General features: G+C 44.6%; 1 protein-coding gene across 1 annotated transcript in view; it reads right to left on the bottom strand.

Annotated features, from left to right (window-relative positions):
• The window catches only part of LOC126108713 (ATPase family AAA domain-containing protein 3), a 111,935-nt gene that overhangs the window by 55,046 nt on the left and 37,516 nt on the right, over positions 1-19,373 (bottom strand). The window contains exons 4-5 of the mRNA XM_049914030.1: positions 10,531-10,688; positions 3,329-3,479 (exon numbers count right to left, since the gene is read on the bottom strand). Coding sequence (XP_049769987.1) covers positions 3,329-3,479; positions 10,531-10,688 — 309 coding nt within the window. The remainder of the gene's footprint in view (positions 1-3,328; positions 3,480-10,530; positions 10,689-19,373) is intronic.

Here is a 19,373-nt window from a genome sequence, read left to right as displayed (position 1 = left end):
GCACCATCTTCTCACACACACACACACACACACACACACACACACACTACTCACCTGAGCCCCTGAGCCGCTCCTCCAGCTTGGGCTCCAGTACCACCCCCGTCAGCGCATCCTCCTTGCGCAGCACCATCTTCTCACACACACACACACACACACACACACACACACACACACACACACACACACTACTCACCTGAGCCGCTCCTCCAGCTTGGGCTCCAGTACCACCCCCGTCAGCGCATCCTCCTTGCGCAGCACCATCTTCTCACACACACACACACACACACACACACACACACACACTACTCACCTGAGCCGCTCCTCCAGCTTGGGCTCCAGTACCACCCCCGTCAGCGCATCCTCCTTGCGCAGCACCATCTTCTCACACACACACACACACACACACACACACACACACACACTACTCACCTGAGCCGCTCCTCCAGCTTGGGCTCCAGTACCACCCCCGTCAGCGCATCCTCCTTGCGCAGCACCATCTTCTCACACACACACACACACACACACACACACACACACACTACTCACCTGAGCCGCTCCTCCAGCTTGAGCTCCAGTACCACCCCCGTCAGCGCATCCTCCTTGCGCAGCACCATCTTCTCACACACACACACACACACACACACACACACACACACACACACTACTCACCTGAGCCGCTCCTCCAGCTTGGGCTCCAGTACCACCCCCGTCAGCGCATCCTCCTTGCGCAGCACCATCTTCTCACACACACACACACACACACACACACACTACTCACCTGAGCCGCTCCTCCAGCTTGGGCTCCAGTACCACCCCCGTCAGCGCATCCTCCTTGCGCAGCACCATCTTCTCACACACACACACACACACACACACACACACACACTACTCACCTGAGCCGCTCCTCCAGCTTGGGCTCCAGTACCACCCCCGTCAGCGCATCCTCCTTGCGCAGCACCATCTTCTCACACACACACACACACACACACACACACACACACACTACTCACCTGAGCCGCTCCTCCAGCTTGGGCTCCAGTACCACCCCCGTCAGCGCATCCTCCTTGCGCAGCACCATCTTCTCACACACACACACACACACACACACACACACACACACACACACTACTCACCTGAGCCGCTCCTCCAGCTTGGGCTCCAGTACCACCCCCGTCAGCGCATCCTCCTTGCGCAGCACCATCTTCTCACACACACACACACACACACACACACACACACTACTCACCTGAGCCGCTCCTCCAGCTTGGGCTCCAGTACCACCCCCGTCAGCGCATCCTCCTTGCGCAGCACCATCTTCTCACACACACACACACACACACACACACACACACACACACACTACTCACCTGAGCCGCTCCTCCAGCTTGGGCTCCAGTACCACCCCCGTCAGCGCATCCTCCTTGCGCAGCACCATCTTCTCACACACACACACACACACACACACACACACACACTACTCACCTGCGCCGCTCCTCCAGCTTGGGCTCCAGTACCACCCCCGTCAGCGCATCCTCCTTGCGCAGCACCATCTTCTCACACACACACACACACACACACACACACACACACACACACACACACACACACTACTCACCTGAGCCGCTCCTCCAGCTTGGGCTCCAGTACCACCCCCGTCAGCGCATCCTCCTTGCGCAGCACCATCTTCTCACACACACACACACACACACACACACACTACTCACCTGAGCCGCTCCTCCAGCTTGGGCTCCAGTACCACCCCCGTCAGCGCATCCTCCTTGCGCAGCACCATCTTCTCACACACACACACACACACACACACACACACTACTCACCTGCGCCGCTCCTCCAGCTTGGGCTCCAGTACCACCCCCGTCAGCGCATCCTCCTTGCGCAGCACCATCTTCTCACACACACACACACACACACACACACACACACACACACACTACTCACCTGAGCCGCTCCTCCAGCTTGGGCTCCAGTACCACCCCCGTCAGCGCATCCTCCTTGCGCAGCACCATCTTCTCACACACACACACACACACACTACTCACCTGAGCCGCTCCTCCAGCTTGGGCTCCAGTACCACCCCCGTCAGCGCATCCTCCTTGCGCAGCACCATCTTCTCACACACACACACACACACACACACACACACACACACTACTCACCTGAGCCGCTCCTCCAGCTTGGGCTCCAGTACCACCCCCGTCAGCGCATCCTCCTTGCGCAGCACCATCTTCTCACACACACACACACACACACACACACACACACACACACACTACTCACCTGAGCCGCTCCTCCAGCTTGGGCTCCAGTACCACCCCCGTCAGCGCATCCTCCTTGCGCAGCACCATCTTCTCACACACACACACACACACACACACACACACACACACACTACTCACCTGAGCCGCTCCTCCAGCTTGGGCTCCAGTACCACCCCCGTCAGCGCATCCTCCTTGCGCAGCACCATCTTCTCACACACACACACACACACACACACACACACACACACTACTCACCTGAGCCGCTCCTCCAGCTTGGGCTCCAGTACCACCCCCGTCAGCGCATCCTCCTTGCGCAGCACCATCTTCTCACACACACACACACACACACACACACACACACACACTACTCACCTGAGCCGCTCCTCCAGCTTGGGCTCCAGTACCACCCCCGTCAGCGCATCCTCCTTGCGCAGCACCATCTTCTCACACACACACACACACACACACACACACACACACACTACTCACCTGAGCCGCTCCTCCAGCTTGGGCTCCAGTACCACCCCCGTCAGCGCATCCTCCTTGCGCAGCACCATCTTCTCACACACACACACACACACACACACACACACACTAATCACCTGAGCCGCTCCTCCAGCTTGGGCTCCAGTACCACCCCCGTCAGCGCATCCTCCTTGCGCAGCACCATCTTCTCACACACACACACACACACACACACACACACACACACACACACTACTCACCTGAGCCGCTCCTCCAGCTTGGGCTCCAGTACCACCCCCGTCAGCGCATCCTCCTTGCGCAGCACCATCTTCTCACACACACACACACACTACTCACCTGAGCCGCTCCTCCAGCTTGGGCTCCAGTACCACCCCCGTCAGCGCATCCTCCTTGCGCAGCACCATCTTCTCACACACACACACACACACACACACACACACTACTCACCTGAGCCGCTCCTCCAGCTTGGGCTCCAGTACCACCCCCGTCAGCGCATCCTCCTTGCGCAGCACCATCTTCTCACACACACACACACACACACACACACACACACACACACTACTCACCTGAGCCGCTCCTCCAGCTTGGGCTCCAGTACCACCCCCGTCAGCGCATCCTCCTTGCGCAGCACCATCTTCTTCTTGACGCTCTCCACGGGGTGTCGAATCGTGTCCAGCAGGGAGAACCGCGACGTCTCCCGCACCAGTGACGGCTTTCCTGGAGAATGGAGTAAAATACAGCCGATTCTAATGTCGAGCAGTTCCCGACAGGAAACATTCCAAAATTCGATAATTCTCAGATAATATCCCTCTCTCAGATTACAATACTATAGAGGAAGAACAAGCTCTATACTATACTTTGTTCATCGTACCCTCTCGGACGAATGGAGTCCTCTTCAATGACTGACTGTCATGCTCAGTCCATGGTATACAAGCGGACAAGAAACAAAAAAATATATTCCTGGACTTTTCCCAGACACCCCAGTTAAAAATACACTTTCACGGGTGGAAAAAAAAAAAAAAAAAGAAAAAGAAAAAGAAAAAGAAAAAAAAACCTACTTCCTGCATGAAAGTACATTTTCCTGTGCTAAGTTATAATACACTTTCTCTCGAAGCTGTAAAATTTTTCAATCCTTTGAATGGTGAAGGATTTACATACCGGCATAGAACTTACTAGCACTTTAGGAAATGCAACACATAAAAAAACAAAGCATTTTGGAAAGATCATTGATGCGTGGCAACATGTACACCGCATATTTTATTTTTACGAAAGTATAAACACGTATTCCACCAATTATACCACGATAGTTTCCAAAGCACTGAAATAGCCAATCATAGCTCATGCCAAGTGAGCTCGTCAGCTAATGACAGCAGATATTCAGAGCATAGGAAACTTGATGCAGTCAGCCAACAGAACATCATTTTTTGCTGTTTTTCTGAGGGTGTGGTTAGGCAGGATCCCAAGGGTACCAGTTTAATTGCAGCAGCTGAATACTTCTGACAAGCACAGTTATAAATTTCACTGGTGTGCCCCAGACATTTCGTGGGTTCCCTGGCTGAATATGTGTTCCGTCGAGCATCTCAACTTTCTCATAGTAAAGCCAGTTATGTGTGAAATTGCTCAAGAACTCACTTTGCACTTTTTTAAGATAACTATACTTTTTGCCATTGTTGTTGCATAATTTGTAATCTTTAAAAGAACTAAAACAAATGTGAAAAACTAGCCTTGAAACTTTATCTTTTTTAGCATGTGTTACCTTTTAAGACACATCAAATGAATGTGACAGTAAAATATTAAGTAACGGCATAAATGGCTGGTGTTCTGGGCCCAAAATTTTGTCTAAGTGGCTGGTCCTCAGTGTTAAGCTTTGGATGAGAGTTTAACGCTCAACGATTTAAGAAATTCATTGCACATTCTCAAATGTACCACAATTCATCTCACGTAAAAGGAAATTTACTTCGAAAGTAATGCTTCCGAAATGACCATTCACGATATTTTCCCATGAACTATTAGAAATGTAAACTATTGCGACATCATGCTCATCAAAACAAGGCCCAGGGGAAAGATACATCAAAGGCAATATGTTGTTGCGAAGTATTGTGTAGCCTTTGACACATTTTGCTGTCGGCAGACACTTGTTTGTACACTGTATCAGGTGCTACTAACCAAAATTACAAAAATTTAACTGAAAACTAAAATAATGAAAAATTCCCGAAATTCTAAAAAATTCCCAGTCTTTTCCCGGATTACTCCCAGGTGTAAAAATTCCCAGGTGTTTCCCACATTTCCCAGGACACATGCACCTTGTCAGTCAACACACAATTTTGTCCATGTTGTGACTTAAGGGATGATGATCTTCCACTTTCTGTACACAGGGTATAAACCTTCAATACGATGCCTCTCGACACATCAAACATATTGGCTCCTTCAGTTACGGAAGCACCACCATTCGAGCACCAACAACTTGCTCACATTTAAATTCATTTACAAGGAGAAGTCCCTAGTGGTGGGATTGACTTTTTAAAATCACTTATAAGGTGTATCTCACCTTCACCATCAGCCACCCACCCTGGTGGGCCCTCATTTGCGAATCATTGACAAAAACAAATTTTGGAATTTTGCATGACATTCAATAGCATTAAATATGTTATTTTGTATGACTGGTTGCATCGTGTATTGGATAGGATAAGGGTTTTATGTGCACAAAGTTGTGCGTTCAAGTCTCATCAGGCACTTCAGCTTTTTATTTTTAAATTTTTGTTCAGTTTATTGATTTAATTGTAATTTTTAATTTTTATTCCTTTGTCATCAGTTTAATAACATTGACTTCTTCATTTGCTCTCATTTTGCTTACTATCATTCTTTTTCTGATTGAAATATTTGTTCATATTATTTTAGTTAATTTCATGTATTAATTTCAATTCAATTTCTTTCATTTTATCATCCTATTTTTTTGACCGAATTATTCCATTCAATATTTCTATTCCTAATTTCGGTTGAATTTCATTTTACTTATTATCTATTCTTTAGTTTAAATCTTCATCTGCATTATTTTGCACGTAGTGCAATAGCAATTTAGGCTATGTTTTGAAAAGTCCACATGACAATTACCATCCAAAAAAATGCAAGTCTTGCGACAAAAAATAAATTTTTGCCACCATTGCACAGTCAATATACATAGATTATTTTGCCCTTTGCTTTTTTATCCAATACAGTGGCATTTTCAAAGGTTTAAATATTACGACAGATAGATACAAATAATTAAACTCACATGGAGATATTATGATAGATAAACATAATTAAATTCACATTCGCAAAAATTTCGAGCGGAACAAGAATGATATATAGAAAATACGAGAACGAATGAAAAAGTTCATATGACGATTAAAATGTTGTGCGACAAAGGTATATAAATAGAAATTATGTTCAAACAATTAACTGAATAAAAATAATGGCCAAAGTCATTTTGATGCAGATTTAAAAATAAAAAATTTTAAAGTACCTGATAGGATTTGTACCCATTACCTTCGGCATGTTGAGGCCTTACCCTATCCATCACACCACATCAGTCTACAAACTAATGGTTTTTTAATGTTAGTGAGCATTATGTAAAATTCTGAATTTGTTTTTTCATCAATTACTTGCAAGCAAGGGCCCACCAGGATAATGGCTTCAAGACACGATACCTGGTATCTTAAACTATGTCACTGTATAGGTGGTTTCAAAAAGACTGTCCCACTGCTTGAGACCTCTCCTCGTTAGTTGCAATGCAATGCATTCGTAACTACACAGAACAATGTTTTGACCACAACTGACACTTGAGACATATTGAGGACTTGCATAGATGCTGTTCACGGTCAAGTGTGACAGCAAAACCTGCAGGCTCGGTTAGCATCTGCATATGTGTTTAACAATGTCTTTAAATATAATAGAAAGAAACATTCCATGTGGGGAAAATATATATAAAAAACAAAGATGCTGTGACTCACCAAACGAGAAAGCGCTGGTAGATAAGACACAATAAAAAACACACAAACACACACACAAAATTTCAAGCTTTCCCAACCAACGGTTAATTCGTCCCTCTCCTTCCCTCTTTCCTGACGAAGCAACAGTTGGTTGCGAAAGGTTGAAATTTTGTGTGTTTGTTTGTGTGTTTTTTATTGTGTCTATCTACCAGCACTTTCTCATTTGGTGCGTCGCAGCATCTTTGTTTTTAATATATATTTTCCCCACGTGGAAAATATATATAACCATATCATTAATTTGAACCCAACAATTACGTTTGTTATTGTCGCCTTTGCATTTCGAAATCTTTCCTGTCGTCTTATTTCTCTTTTTTCTCTTTATTTTCTCTTTCTGTTTTTACCAGTAGTTTCACTTTGTATTCACCTTCCCCCTTTTACCTTACCCGTCCTTTTTTCCCCATAAGGTAAGTCTTTCCGCTCCCGGGACTGGAATGACTCCTTACCCTCTCCCTTAAAACCCACATCCTTTCGTCTTTCCCTCTCCTTCCCTCTTTCCAGATGAGGCAACAGTTTGTTGCGAAAGCTTGAATTTTGTGTGTATGTTTGTGTTCGTTTGTGTGTCTGTCGACCTGCCAGCACTTTCATTTGGTAAGTCACATCATCTTTGTTTTTAGGTATATATATATATATATAGTTATAATAGAAGGAAACATTCCACGAGGGAAAAATATACCTAAAAACAAAGATGATGTGACTTACCAAATGAAAGTGCTGGCAGGTCGACAGACACACATACGAACACAAACATACACACAAAATTCAAGCTTTCGCAACAAACTGTTGCCTCATCAGGAAAGAGGGAAGGAGAGGGAAAGACGAAAGGATGTGGGTTTTAAGGGAGAGGGTAAGGAGTCATTCCAGTCCCGGGAGTGGAAAGACTTACCTTAGGGGGAAAAAAGGACGGGTATACACTCGCGCGCGCGCACACACACACACACACACACACACACACACACACATATCCATCCACACATATACAGACACAAGCAGACATATTTAAATGTTTGTGTTCGTATGTGTGTCTGTCGACCTACCAGCACTTTCATTTGGTAAGTCACATCATCTTTGTCTTTATATGATGTGACTTACCAAACAAAAGCGCTGGCAGGTCGATAGACACACAAACAAACACAAACATACACACAAAATTCTGCTTTCGCAACCAACGGTTGCCTCGTCAGGAAAGAGGGAAGGAGAAGGAAAGACAAAAGGATATGGGTTTTAAGGGAGAGGGTAAGGAGTCATTCCAATCCCGGGAGCGGAAAGACTTACCTTAGGGGGAAAAAAGGACAGGTATACACTCGCACACACACACATATCCATCCACACATACACAGACACAAGCAGACATTTGTAAAGGCAAAGAGTTTGGGCAGAGATGTCAGTCGGGACGGAAGTACAGAGGCAAAGATGATGTTGAAAGACAGGTGAGGTATGAGCGGCGGCAGATTGAAATTAGAAATTAGCGGAGATTGAGGCCTGGCGGATAGCGAGAAGGGAGGATATGCTGAAGGGCAAGTTCCCATCTCCGGAGTTCTGACAGGTTGGTGTTAGTGGGAAGTATCCAGATAACCCGGACGGTGTAACACTGTGCCAAAATGTGCTGGCCGTGCACCAAGGCATGTTTAGCCACAGGGTGATCCTCATTACCAACAAACACTGTCTGCCTGTGTCCATTCATGCGAATGGACAGTTTGTTGCTGGTCATTCCCACATACAACGCTTCACAGTGTAGGCAGGTCAGTTGGTAAATCACGTGGGTGCTTTCACACGTGGCTCTGCCTTTGATCGTGTACACCTTCCGGGTTACAGGACTGGAATAGGTGGTGGTGGGAGGGTGCATGGGACAGGTTTTACAGCGGGGGCGGTTACAGGGGTGTGTATGTTTGTGTTTGTTTGTGTGTCTATCGACCGGCCAGCGCTTTTGTTTGGTAAGTCTCATCATCTTTCTTTTTAAATATATTTTTCCCACGTGGAATGTTTCCCTCTATTATATATATATATTTTTTGTCTTTAAATATGTCTGCTTGTGTCTGTATATGTGTGGATGGATATGTGTGTGTGTGCGAGTGTATACCCGTCCTTTTTTCCCCATAAGGTAAGTCATTCCGCTCCCGGGACTGGAATGACTCCTTACCCTCTCCCTTAAAACCCACATCCTTTCGTCTTTCCCTCTCCTTCCCTCTTTCCTGTTGAGGCAACAGTTTGTTGCGAAAGCTTGAATTTTGTGTGTATGTTTGTGTTCGTTTGTGTGTCTGTCGACCTGCCAGCACTTTCATTTGGTAAGTCACATCATCTTTGTTTTTAGGTATATTTTTGCTTCATGGAATGTTTCCTTCTATTATAACCATATATATATATATATATATATATATATATATATATATATATATATATATATATATATAAAAACAAAGATGATGTGACTTACCAAATGAAAGTGCTGGCAGGTCGACAGACACACAAACGAACACAAACATACACACAAAATTCAAGCTTTCGCAACAAACTGTTGCCTCATCAGGAAAGAGGGAAGGAGAGGGAAAGACGAAAGGATGTGGGTTTTAAGGGAGAGGGTAAGGAGTCATTCCAGTCCTGGGAGCGGAAAGACTTACCTTAGGGGGAAAAAAAGGACGGGTATACACTCGCACACACACACATATCCATCCACACATATACAGACACAAGCAGACATATTTAAAGACCAGACAAAGAGTTATAGGACAGGTATACACTCACACACACACACACACACACACACACACACACACACACACACACACACATCCATCCGCATATACACAGACACAAGCAGACATTTTTAAAGGCAAAGCCTTTGCCTTTACAAATGTCTGCTTGTGTCTGTGTATATGCGGATGGATATGTGTGTGTGTGTGTGTGTGTGTGTGTGTGTGTGTGAGTGTATACCTGTCCTTTCTTCCCCCTAAGGTAAGTCTTTCCGCTCCTGGGATTGGAATGACTCCTTACCCTCTCCCTTAAAACCCAAATCCTTTCGTCTTTCCCTCTTTCCTGATGAGGCAACCGTTTGTTGCGAAAGCTTGAATTTTGTGTGTATGTTTGTGTGTCTATCGACCTGCCAGCGCTTTTGTTTGGTAAGTCACATCATCTTTGTTTTTAGGTATATTTTTCCTTCATGGAATGTTTCCTTCTATTATAACCATATATATATATCCATCCGCACATATACAGACACCTAGTGTCTGTATATGTGCAGATGGATGTGTGGGTGTGTGGGGGTGGGGGTGGGCGTGGGGGGGGGGGGGGCGGTGGCACGCACGAGTGTATACCTGTCCTTTTTCCCCCTAAGGTAAGTCTCTCCACTCCTGGGATTGGAAGGACTCCTTACCCTCTCCCTTAAAACCCAAATCCTTTCGTCTTTCACTCTCCTTCCCTCTTTCCTGATGAAGCAACCTTATATTGCAAAAGCTTGAAATTTGTGTGTGTGTTTGTGTGTTTTTTATTGTGTCTCTCTACCAGCACTTTCTCGTTTGGTAAGTCACGCAATCTTTGTTTTTTATATATAACAATGTCGTTGCCATGATGTTTCCATATTTTTGTCCAGTCCGTGTGTGTGTGTGTGAGAGAGAGAGAGAGAGAGAGAGAGAGAGAGAGAGAGAGAGAGAGAGAGAGAGAGAGACACTACACAATATTTAATTACCTATGTGGACCCTGCCACATGCAGCAGCGCTTCCTGCACAGTTTTATTCAGACATACGCACCGAGGCGGGACTCGACGTAGCGGGCGGCGACACCTGTGGCACCCTTGGCGGAGTAGACGCCGAGCGCGAGCAGTGACAGCCCGCCAGCCGCAGCCAGCACCTTGTCCCAGTCCTCCAGCAGCGCGTGCACGCCGCTCCCGATCACAGCTCCGGCCGTCCTGGAAACAGATGTCACCCCGTACACCACCTGCCGTCTCGTCCCACCGTGTCAATAAAACTGCAGCTGACGCAATATTACTCGACGACACGTACCGTATAAGAGGTCACTCGGCAAAGTATCTGACCTCATTCCTTTTTTGCAAACACCTCACGGATTCAAATTTAGTGTGCTCGCACGAGCCGATCTCGAACCTTTGTACGTTTGCACCAATTTTCTCCTGCCTGTTGGTAGCCTCAGTTGCCTGTGAGCAGCAGTCGAGTGAGATAGCATGTAGTGCTCGTGTCGATTTTTCACTGTGAGGGAAATGACGGAATGACTGGCGCAGTGCTACTACATCAAATTTTGCCACCGGGCTAGAGCCAGGTGGAAACCAATCGGGAGATTTGGACGGCTCAGACTTCAAGAAGAATATAATAATTCCAATCCCAAAGAAAGCAGGTGTTGACAGATGTGAAAATTACCGAACTATCAGTTTAATAAGTCACAGCTGCAAAATACTAACGCAAATTCTTTACAGACGAATGGAAAAACTGGTAGAAGTCGACATCGGAGAAGATCAGTTTGGATTCCATAGAGATGTTGGACCACGTGAGGCAATACTGACCCTACAACTTATCTTAGAAAATAGATTAAGGAAAGGCAAACCTAAGTATCTAGCATTTGTGGACTTAGAGAAAGCTTTTGACAATGTTGACTGGAATACTCTCTTTCAAATTCTGAAGGTGGCAGGGGTAAAATACAGGGAGCGAAATGCTATTTTCAATTCGTACAGAAACCAGATGGCAATTATAAGGGTCGAGGGACATGAAAGGGAAGCAGTGGTTGGGAAGGGAGTAAGACAGGGTTGTAGCCTCTCCCCGATGTTATTCAATCTGTATATTGAGCAAGCAGTAAAGGAAACAAAAGAAAAATTCGGAGTAGGTATTAAAATCCATGGAGAAGAAATAAAAACTTTGAGGTTCGCCGATGACATTGTAATTCTGTCAGAGACAGCAAAGGACTTGGAAGAGCAGCTGAACGGAATGGACAGTGTTTTGAAAGGCAAATATAAGATGAACATCAACAAAACAAAACGAGGATAATGGAATGTAGTCGAATTAAGTCGGGTGATGCTGAGGGAATTAGATTAGGAAATGAGACACTTAAAGTAGTAAAGGAGTTTTGCTATTTGGGGAGCAAAATAACTGATGATGGTTGAAGTAGAGAGGATATAAAATGTAGACTGGCAATGGCAAGGAAAGCATTTCTGAAGAGGAAAAATTTGTTAATATCGAGTATAGATTTAAATGTCAGGAAGTCGTTTCTGAAAGTATTTGTATGGAGTGTAGCCACGTATGGAAGTGAAACGTGGACTATAAATAGATTGGACAAGAAGCGATTAGAAGCTTTCTAAATGTGGTGCTACAGAAGAATGCTGAAGATTAGATGGGTAGATCACATAACTAATGAGGAGGTATTGAATAGAATTGGGGGGGGGGGGGGGAAGAGGAGTTTGTCGCACAACTTGACAAGAAGAAGGGACCGGTTGGTAGGACATGTTCTGAGGCATCGAGGGATCACAAATTTAGCACTGGACGGCAGTGTGGAGGGTAAAAATCGTAGAAGGAGACCAAGAGATGAATACACTAAGCAGATTCAGAGGAATGTAGGTTGCAGTAGGTACTGGGAGATGAAGAAGCTTGCACAGGATAGAGTAGCATGGAGAGCTGCATCAAACCAGTCTCAGGACTGAAGACCACAACAACATCATTGGGCATCGCACAGATTAAAGAGTAGTACAATCTCACCAGTGGAGAGCGAGCCACACTCCGGTCGGCTTTCGACTTGCCGAAATGATCACCTCGTTCCCGAGGTAAACACCTTGACGATGTGGGACCATCATGTGACTGTCAGAGAAATTGCACAAGAGGTGGGCATCAGCACTTTTTCATCAGATTCTACTGTGATCTAAGATTTGGCCCCGAAGAGAGTGTCAACGAAGTTTGTGCCAAAGCTGCTGACAGCGGAGCAAAAGCGACTTTGATTTGAAGTCTCACAGGACATGCTGGACTCCACAAACAGTGACCACAACTTTGTGAACACTGGTGACGAGTCCTGGGTGTACAGGTAGGACCCAGAAACCTAACTCCAGTCGTCACAGTGGAAACATTCCTCATCACTGACAGCAAAGAATGTCCACCAAGTGTGCAGCAAAGTCAAAGTGATGCCAACTGCTTTCTTTGATTCCCACAGTGTGGTGCACCACAAGTATGTACAACAGGGTCAAACTGTCACCAAATAGTACTACAGGGATATTCATCATTGCCTATATGATGCTGTGTGGCATAAGAGACTGGACATGCAGTCAAGGTGAAATTGGCACCTCCATTGCGACAATATTATAACGCGTTCCTCCCCCTTGACTCAGAGTTATTTTCACAGAAAAAACAATGATTCTGTGCTTCAAAAGACTCCTCTCTCTCCTGGTATGGCCCCTGTGACTTCTGGCTGTTCCCAAAACTCAAGAGGTCACTGATCGGAACAAGATTTCAGACAAGAGAGGACATTATGACAGCAACGACAGCTGATTTAAACTCTATTCAGAAAGAGGCTTTTTCGGCATGCTTCCAACAGTGGCAGCACAACTGGGATAAGTGTGTGGAGTCCCACGGGAAATACTTTGATCACGATTAGTGTCCAATGCTCTACGTAAGCCAGTTTTTATTTCCCGGAAAAGAAAATTCTTTTCTAATAGACCTCATACCCGGCTGTACCAGGAACTCTGTCAGCTGCGTGACTAGATATGGTCACGTTCCAGATTACAGTAGAGCACACAGTGTAGCGTGACAAAATTTTGAATCCCACTGCAATCCTTACAGCCTCAGCAAAGTAAGGTAAATATTACTCCACAAAACACATTTAAGGAATATTTACCTAGCATACTTTTGGAAATACTGCAAACACCTGACAATCTGGGTCTGGATTACTGTCGGCTGACCATCTTCAAAAAATAAATACAAGTAAAATAAAATCAATACAACCTGGGAGTATATTTTTGTAATTAAATGAGTATTTTTGTATAGGATATAAATTTTTGGTTGTGAAGACATACATAGGGAAAACATTTGAGAACATTTAAACATTTACATCAGGATCTAAACTTGTAAGTGATGCATGTATAGTAAAAAAAGTGTATTGGATAGAGAAAGAGAGTGAAGACAAGGTGACCGAGAGATCCTTTATCATGCACATTAAGACACTGAAGTGCATCCATCTGTTGTTATAGTGAACAGGACAAAATTTGCTCGACTTTGCCTACGTTTTGCCTCTCGGGAAAATGAACTGTCATCAGGAAAAATCTCAATGAAAAGCAGAATCAGAAGCAGAAGAATCTGGAAGATTATTTCCCACAAACAAACTGAAAGCAAGTCATACAAACTCCAGCGTGATTTTTTAAATGAGTTGTCAGTTTCCAGTAAGTAACACAGTGGGATTTCAAATGCTGTGTGAAGCAAGTTTCGTAAATACACTAAATAGCAGATTCCGGAAAAAAGTTTATTTCAGATTACCTGTCGTTTTCAGTCATCCATGCAGCTTCACATTGCTGTCAGCCTCGAATACTGTGTGCTTGCTGTAATTTCAGAAATTTTGTGGGTAACCCAAAATGATAAGCCCCCACCCAAAGAACTGAGGATGCAGAGCAAACTATTCGTGCACCTATCGGTGACACTGCTCCGATCAGTGCGTACACCTCCCTGGGTCGATCAGTCTGATTTCAGAAGCTGCCGGGAGCTCCTGTCAGATGCCACCAGCATGTGCATGACACTATTTGGTTTTTGTATGCAAAAGCTGTTGAACTAATTGAAATTCATCACCAATTGACGGAAGTGTATGCGCTGACATCAAAAACATTCACAAATGGCATAGAGATTTCCAACCTGTGATAATGAAACTCACCACAAACAAGGTACCGAGGGACCAATAATTTACAACAAGACAGTCACAAACGTTGCATGAACCGTGCTTGGAGGTTGGTGGATTACTCTGGTTGATCTCTCCACTTTGGTTCCTGAGGTTTGCCAAGCACCAAAGTTGCAAAATTTGAAAGTGTGCACGAGGTGGGCACTGCAAATGCTGGCTGGGGACCACAAAGAGCAATGAGAAAGTTTCACCCACAGATTTCTTCACCACTAAGCAGACGAACAGGACAACACTTTGGACTCTAATGTCACAGATGACAAAACCTGGTCAATTTACGAGGGCTGTTCAATAAAGAATGATCATAATTTTTTTGACAGCATACCTTTACTCATCCTCATAATTTTGATGGTCCTTCTCAAAGTAGTCTCCCATGAATGTGACGCACTTGTCCCAGAATTTCTGCCAGTCTTCAAATACATGCGGGAAATTATTTTTTGAGAGGTCCTTCAAAATCGCCTCCGCAGTCTTCACCACTGCTTCTGATGATTGATAATGCCTCACACGCATTTCTTCATGTTAGAGAATAGAAAAAAGCCACACAGGGCTAAATCCGGATTATAGGGAGGGTGAGGGATGCACTTCACGTTGATTTTTGCAAGATATTCAGTAACAACATTGGCAATATGCGACCGCGCATTATCGGGGTGCAGCATCCAGCCTGCTTCACGGAAATGTGGTCGTTTGCACCTGATATGGACTTGCAATGTTTTCAGGACATCCCTGTAGCATTGTCCAGTTACTGATGTATGTGCAGGTACAACATGCTGATAAACCATTCCACGAATATCAAAGAATGAGATGACCACAACTTTCCCAGCAGAAACAACCACTTTTGCTTTTTTGGGGATTGGTGATGAAGGATATTTCCACACTGAGCTTTGCTGTTTGCTCTCAGGATCAAAATGATGTAGCCAAGTTTCATCAGCAGTGATTACATCTGAAAGAAACTCTGGATCTTCCTCTAACATCAACTTTAACTGCGTGCAGACCTGCTCGCGAATGTCCTTTTGTTCGGGAATAGACAGTCTCGGAACCCATCACGCATAAACACGTGTCACGTGTAATTTTTCTGTCACCAACATGTGGGTGGCACCCAGTGAAATGTTCAGTATTTCAGAAAGTGATCTTAAGGTAATTTGTCGATCCTCTGTCACAATGACAGCAGCAGTGTTGATGTTTTCTTCTGTAAGAGCAATAACTGGAGCGCCGGGTCCACCTTCCTTTGAAATTGATTGTCTCCCTTCTTTAAACACTTTAAACCATCTTCAAGCTGTACTGTAGGGAAGAACAGACTCTCCATAGGCCTGTAACATTGTATTGGCCTCATCTGAAGATATGCTGAGGCAAAAGCAGAATTTCAAAGCCGCACAATGTTCCTCGCATGTTACCTCCATAACAGCAGTAGGTTATACTGGACATTTCTGACCTTTCCTGCCTCTCAAAGGCGGGAACCAGGAGTCCCAACAACAAAACTACTATGGCGTGCTTGTTGCACATTAAGCTAACAGAATATCATAAGATTAAATTTTAGCACGAGAAATTATGACCATAAAAAATTATTATCATTTACTGATCAGCCCTCATACTTTACACCTGCAACCAAATGACAGTCACGTGAGTGTTGATGTTCCTCTTTGTCCAAGCCACTAAATTGAAAACACACAATGCCAGTAAAGTCGTCGCAACCGTGTTTTGGGATTGAAGTGGGGTCCGGTCAGTCAACTCGATGATCGCAATAAATGCTGTGAAACGCTGAAAAATCTGACAATGGGCAATTAGGAGCTGGTGAAAAGGAAAGTCTCGCAAAGGCGTAAGCATTCTCTGTGACAACACTTGCCCACAAACCACCACTCTCCTGGAAAAGTCTGAACTGAACATCATTACCCACTCACCCTATAGTCCAGACAGCACTAAGTGAACCACCTGTTCCCTCAGTTCAAAGAACAGTAGCCTCTCAGCTTATATTAAATATCCATCTAGTAACACTTGCATCCTGCAATCGTCTGTGCATTTGGATATCTGATGATGGAAACAAATCCAACACGTGTCAAGTGAGCCATTTTTCACCAGCTGTATGGCTATCTTTGAAGCAACCTATTCAGCACCAATACAATACTACATTTTAATTTTGTAGAATGTCTTGAACACTAATTTAGACACATTATGCTTATTGCCACAATGCAATTTGTAACAATGGTGCATTATGGCTGCACATCAACTACTTAAAACTGTCTGTTCAGATCTGACTGCTCAGATGCACATCTGTTGTTTGCAGTTGTTAATTGAAGCTGCTACAATAATTACTGCATTGAGTTGCTTATGCACCAGAAATAAAAGCAGCCTGGAAACTTTTTGAACTGACGATGTATGTAAAGTATAAGAGGCGTTCAAAACTAAACGAGCCGGACTTTGGAATGCACAAACAGGTGACAGGAGGATAATATCGTGGCGTTTGTAACGAGGTGTGGTTCCGCTCAGAATGTGGAAGTTCACAGCCCGTCGCTAGAGGGCACGTGTGCATGTCATGTGACTATACACAGCTAGCAGCAGCACACACCAATCGTCCAACACTGTCAATCGCATTGCAAACAGCGACACGGAATGCGTCAACAGGAAAGCAAAGAGGTGGTGTTCGTTTTCCGACAGCGGAAAGAGTAGGAGGAATGGACATTCATCAACGAATGTCACAAGTGTACGGTGAACACTGCGTGTCCCTTGCAAGGGTCAAGACATGGCACAAGCACTTCAGGGAAGGACAGATGTCATTAGCCGATGATGCACTGTTTGGAGCACCACACTGCACTACCGATGACATCGTCCAACTGGTGGATGCACTCATTACCTTGGACCGCCGAGTGACAGTGACTCAATAGCCACCGTGGTCGGATTGCGAGTCTGAAGTGTTCACACCATCGTGAAGGAACGACTGCACATGCGCAACGAGTGTGCCCAATGGGTGCCCACGGTCTTCAACTACACCAGGAATTATGTCGAATGGCCCTCTGTCTTCCTCATCTGCAGCACTACGCTCGGGAAGGGAATGCGTCCCTGGCACGAGTGGTGGCTGGAGATGAGTAACGGTGTCATCACTTCGAACCAGAATCAAAACAACAAAGCCTCCAGTGGAAGCATCTAGGGTCACTACCACCAAAAATGGCCAAGGCCATCCACACGAGTGCAGGAAAGGTGATGCTGACATTCTTCTTTGACTGAGATGCCCCAATTCTGATTCACTTCCTGCAGCACAGGACAACAGTGAATGCCCAGCATTACCTGCAAACCTTGACCACTCTTTGCCAAGCGATCAAATCAAAACGACCAGGCAATCTCACCCGTGGAGTCATTTTGCTCCACGACAATGCAAAGCCTCATACTGCCAACACAGTCGCGGCACTCCTGCAGAAATTCAAATGGGAGGTTCTCGGCCACCCTCCATACAGTCCGCACCTCTCTCCCTGTGATTACACCATTTTTGGTCCCCTTAAAAAGGCTCTGAGGGGCAAACGATTCACCTCGGACGACGACGTCCAGCTGTATGTGGGGAACTGGTTAACGTCGCAGCCCTGGGACTTTTATGAGACAGCCATTCACTGACATGTGTCAAAGTGGGACAAGTGTCTCAACAGCCAGGGTCAATACTTGTAACACAGAGGTACTGGTTTCTATAATTATGCCTCTGGCTAGTTTCTATTTGAATGCCCCTTATATTTAATTGTGATGAACTTTACACAATTACAAAGTTACAATCCAATTGTTATGAAAACATAAATGTGTATGTGGCTGGCGCCATGAAAGACTTTTCACAAGGAGACTTATTTGACAGACAGAATGTGCACTTTCAATGTCTTCATCACTGTTTGCAATGGTGTCACGAAGACACAGAGGTTCCTCTATGTTTGTATTGACTATTTATGCAATATACATGACTGATTTCAGAAAACACCATCCATTATCAGGTGTATGTGGGAAACCAAATTCATCTATTTCAGTTCAATAAGATAAGAAAACTCAGAGATAACCAATAGCCACCGGCATTCTGCCATACCATATTATTACCAGCTAGATGAAATCATGAAGTTATGTGACTTTATATTAAATATTTGTTTATTTATTAGCACACTTACAAAATCCAAACTGACTGCGGAGTGTAATAATCAAAAGTCAGTGGTATGGCCAATGTAGTTATCTGATATTCATCCACAACCACATTGAATCGAAAAATGATGTGACTGGTTTCCCACACACCCCTAATGATGGAATGTGCGTTCTGAAACGAATCACGTATTCAGGATATATTAGGTAATGATAAATTTGCCTTTTGGAAATGTAAGGGGAGCAGAGAGGCAGTTCTGATGTGATTGATAATGAAAGCAAAATTGAAGAAAAATCCAAGATACATTCATAGAATTTAACAACCTTGAAAAAGCATTCAACAATCCAAAATGGTGCAAAAAATTCAAACTTACAAGAAAAAATAGGAATAAGTAACTGGGAAAGATCTATAGTATAAAATATGTACAAAAACCAATAGAGAGTATTAAGAATGGATGACCATGAATGACGTGCTCATATTAAAAAGGTTGTAAGACAGGGGTGTCGTCTAATGGGATTAAAATACATGGTGAAAGGATCAATAATAAGATCCACAGATGACACTGCTATCCTCAATGAAACTGAAGATGAATTACAGAAAGTGTTGAATGGAATTAACAATCTGAGTACA

Source organism: Schistocerca cancellata, chromosome 11 (assembly GCF_023864275.1).
Source record: "Schistocerca cancellata isolate TAMUIC-IGC-003103 chromosome 11, iqSchCanc2.1, whole genome shotgun sequence".
Lineage (NCBI taxonomy): Eukaryota > Metazoa > Arthropoda > Insecta > Orthoptera > Acrididae > Schistocerca > Schistocerca cancellata.
Note: the sequence above shows the minus strand (reverse complement) of the source record. Positions and strands in the feature narration are given on the sequence as shown.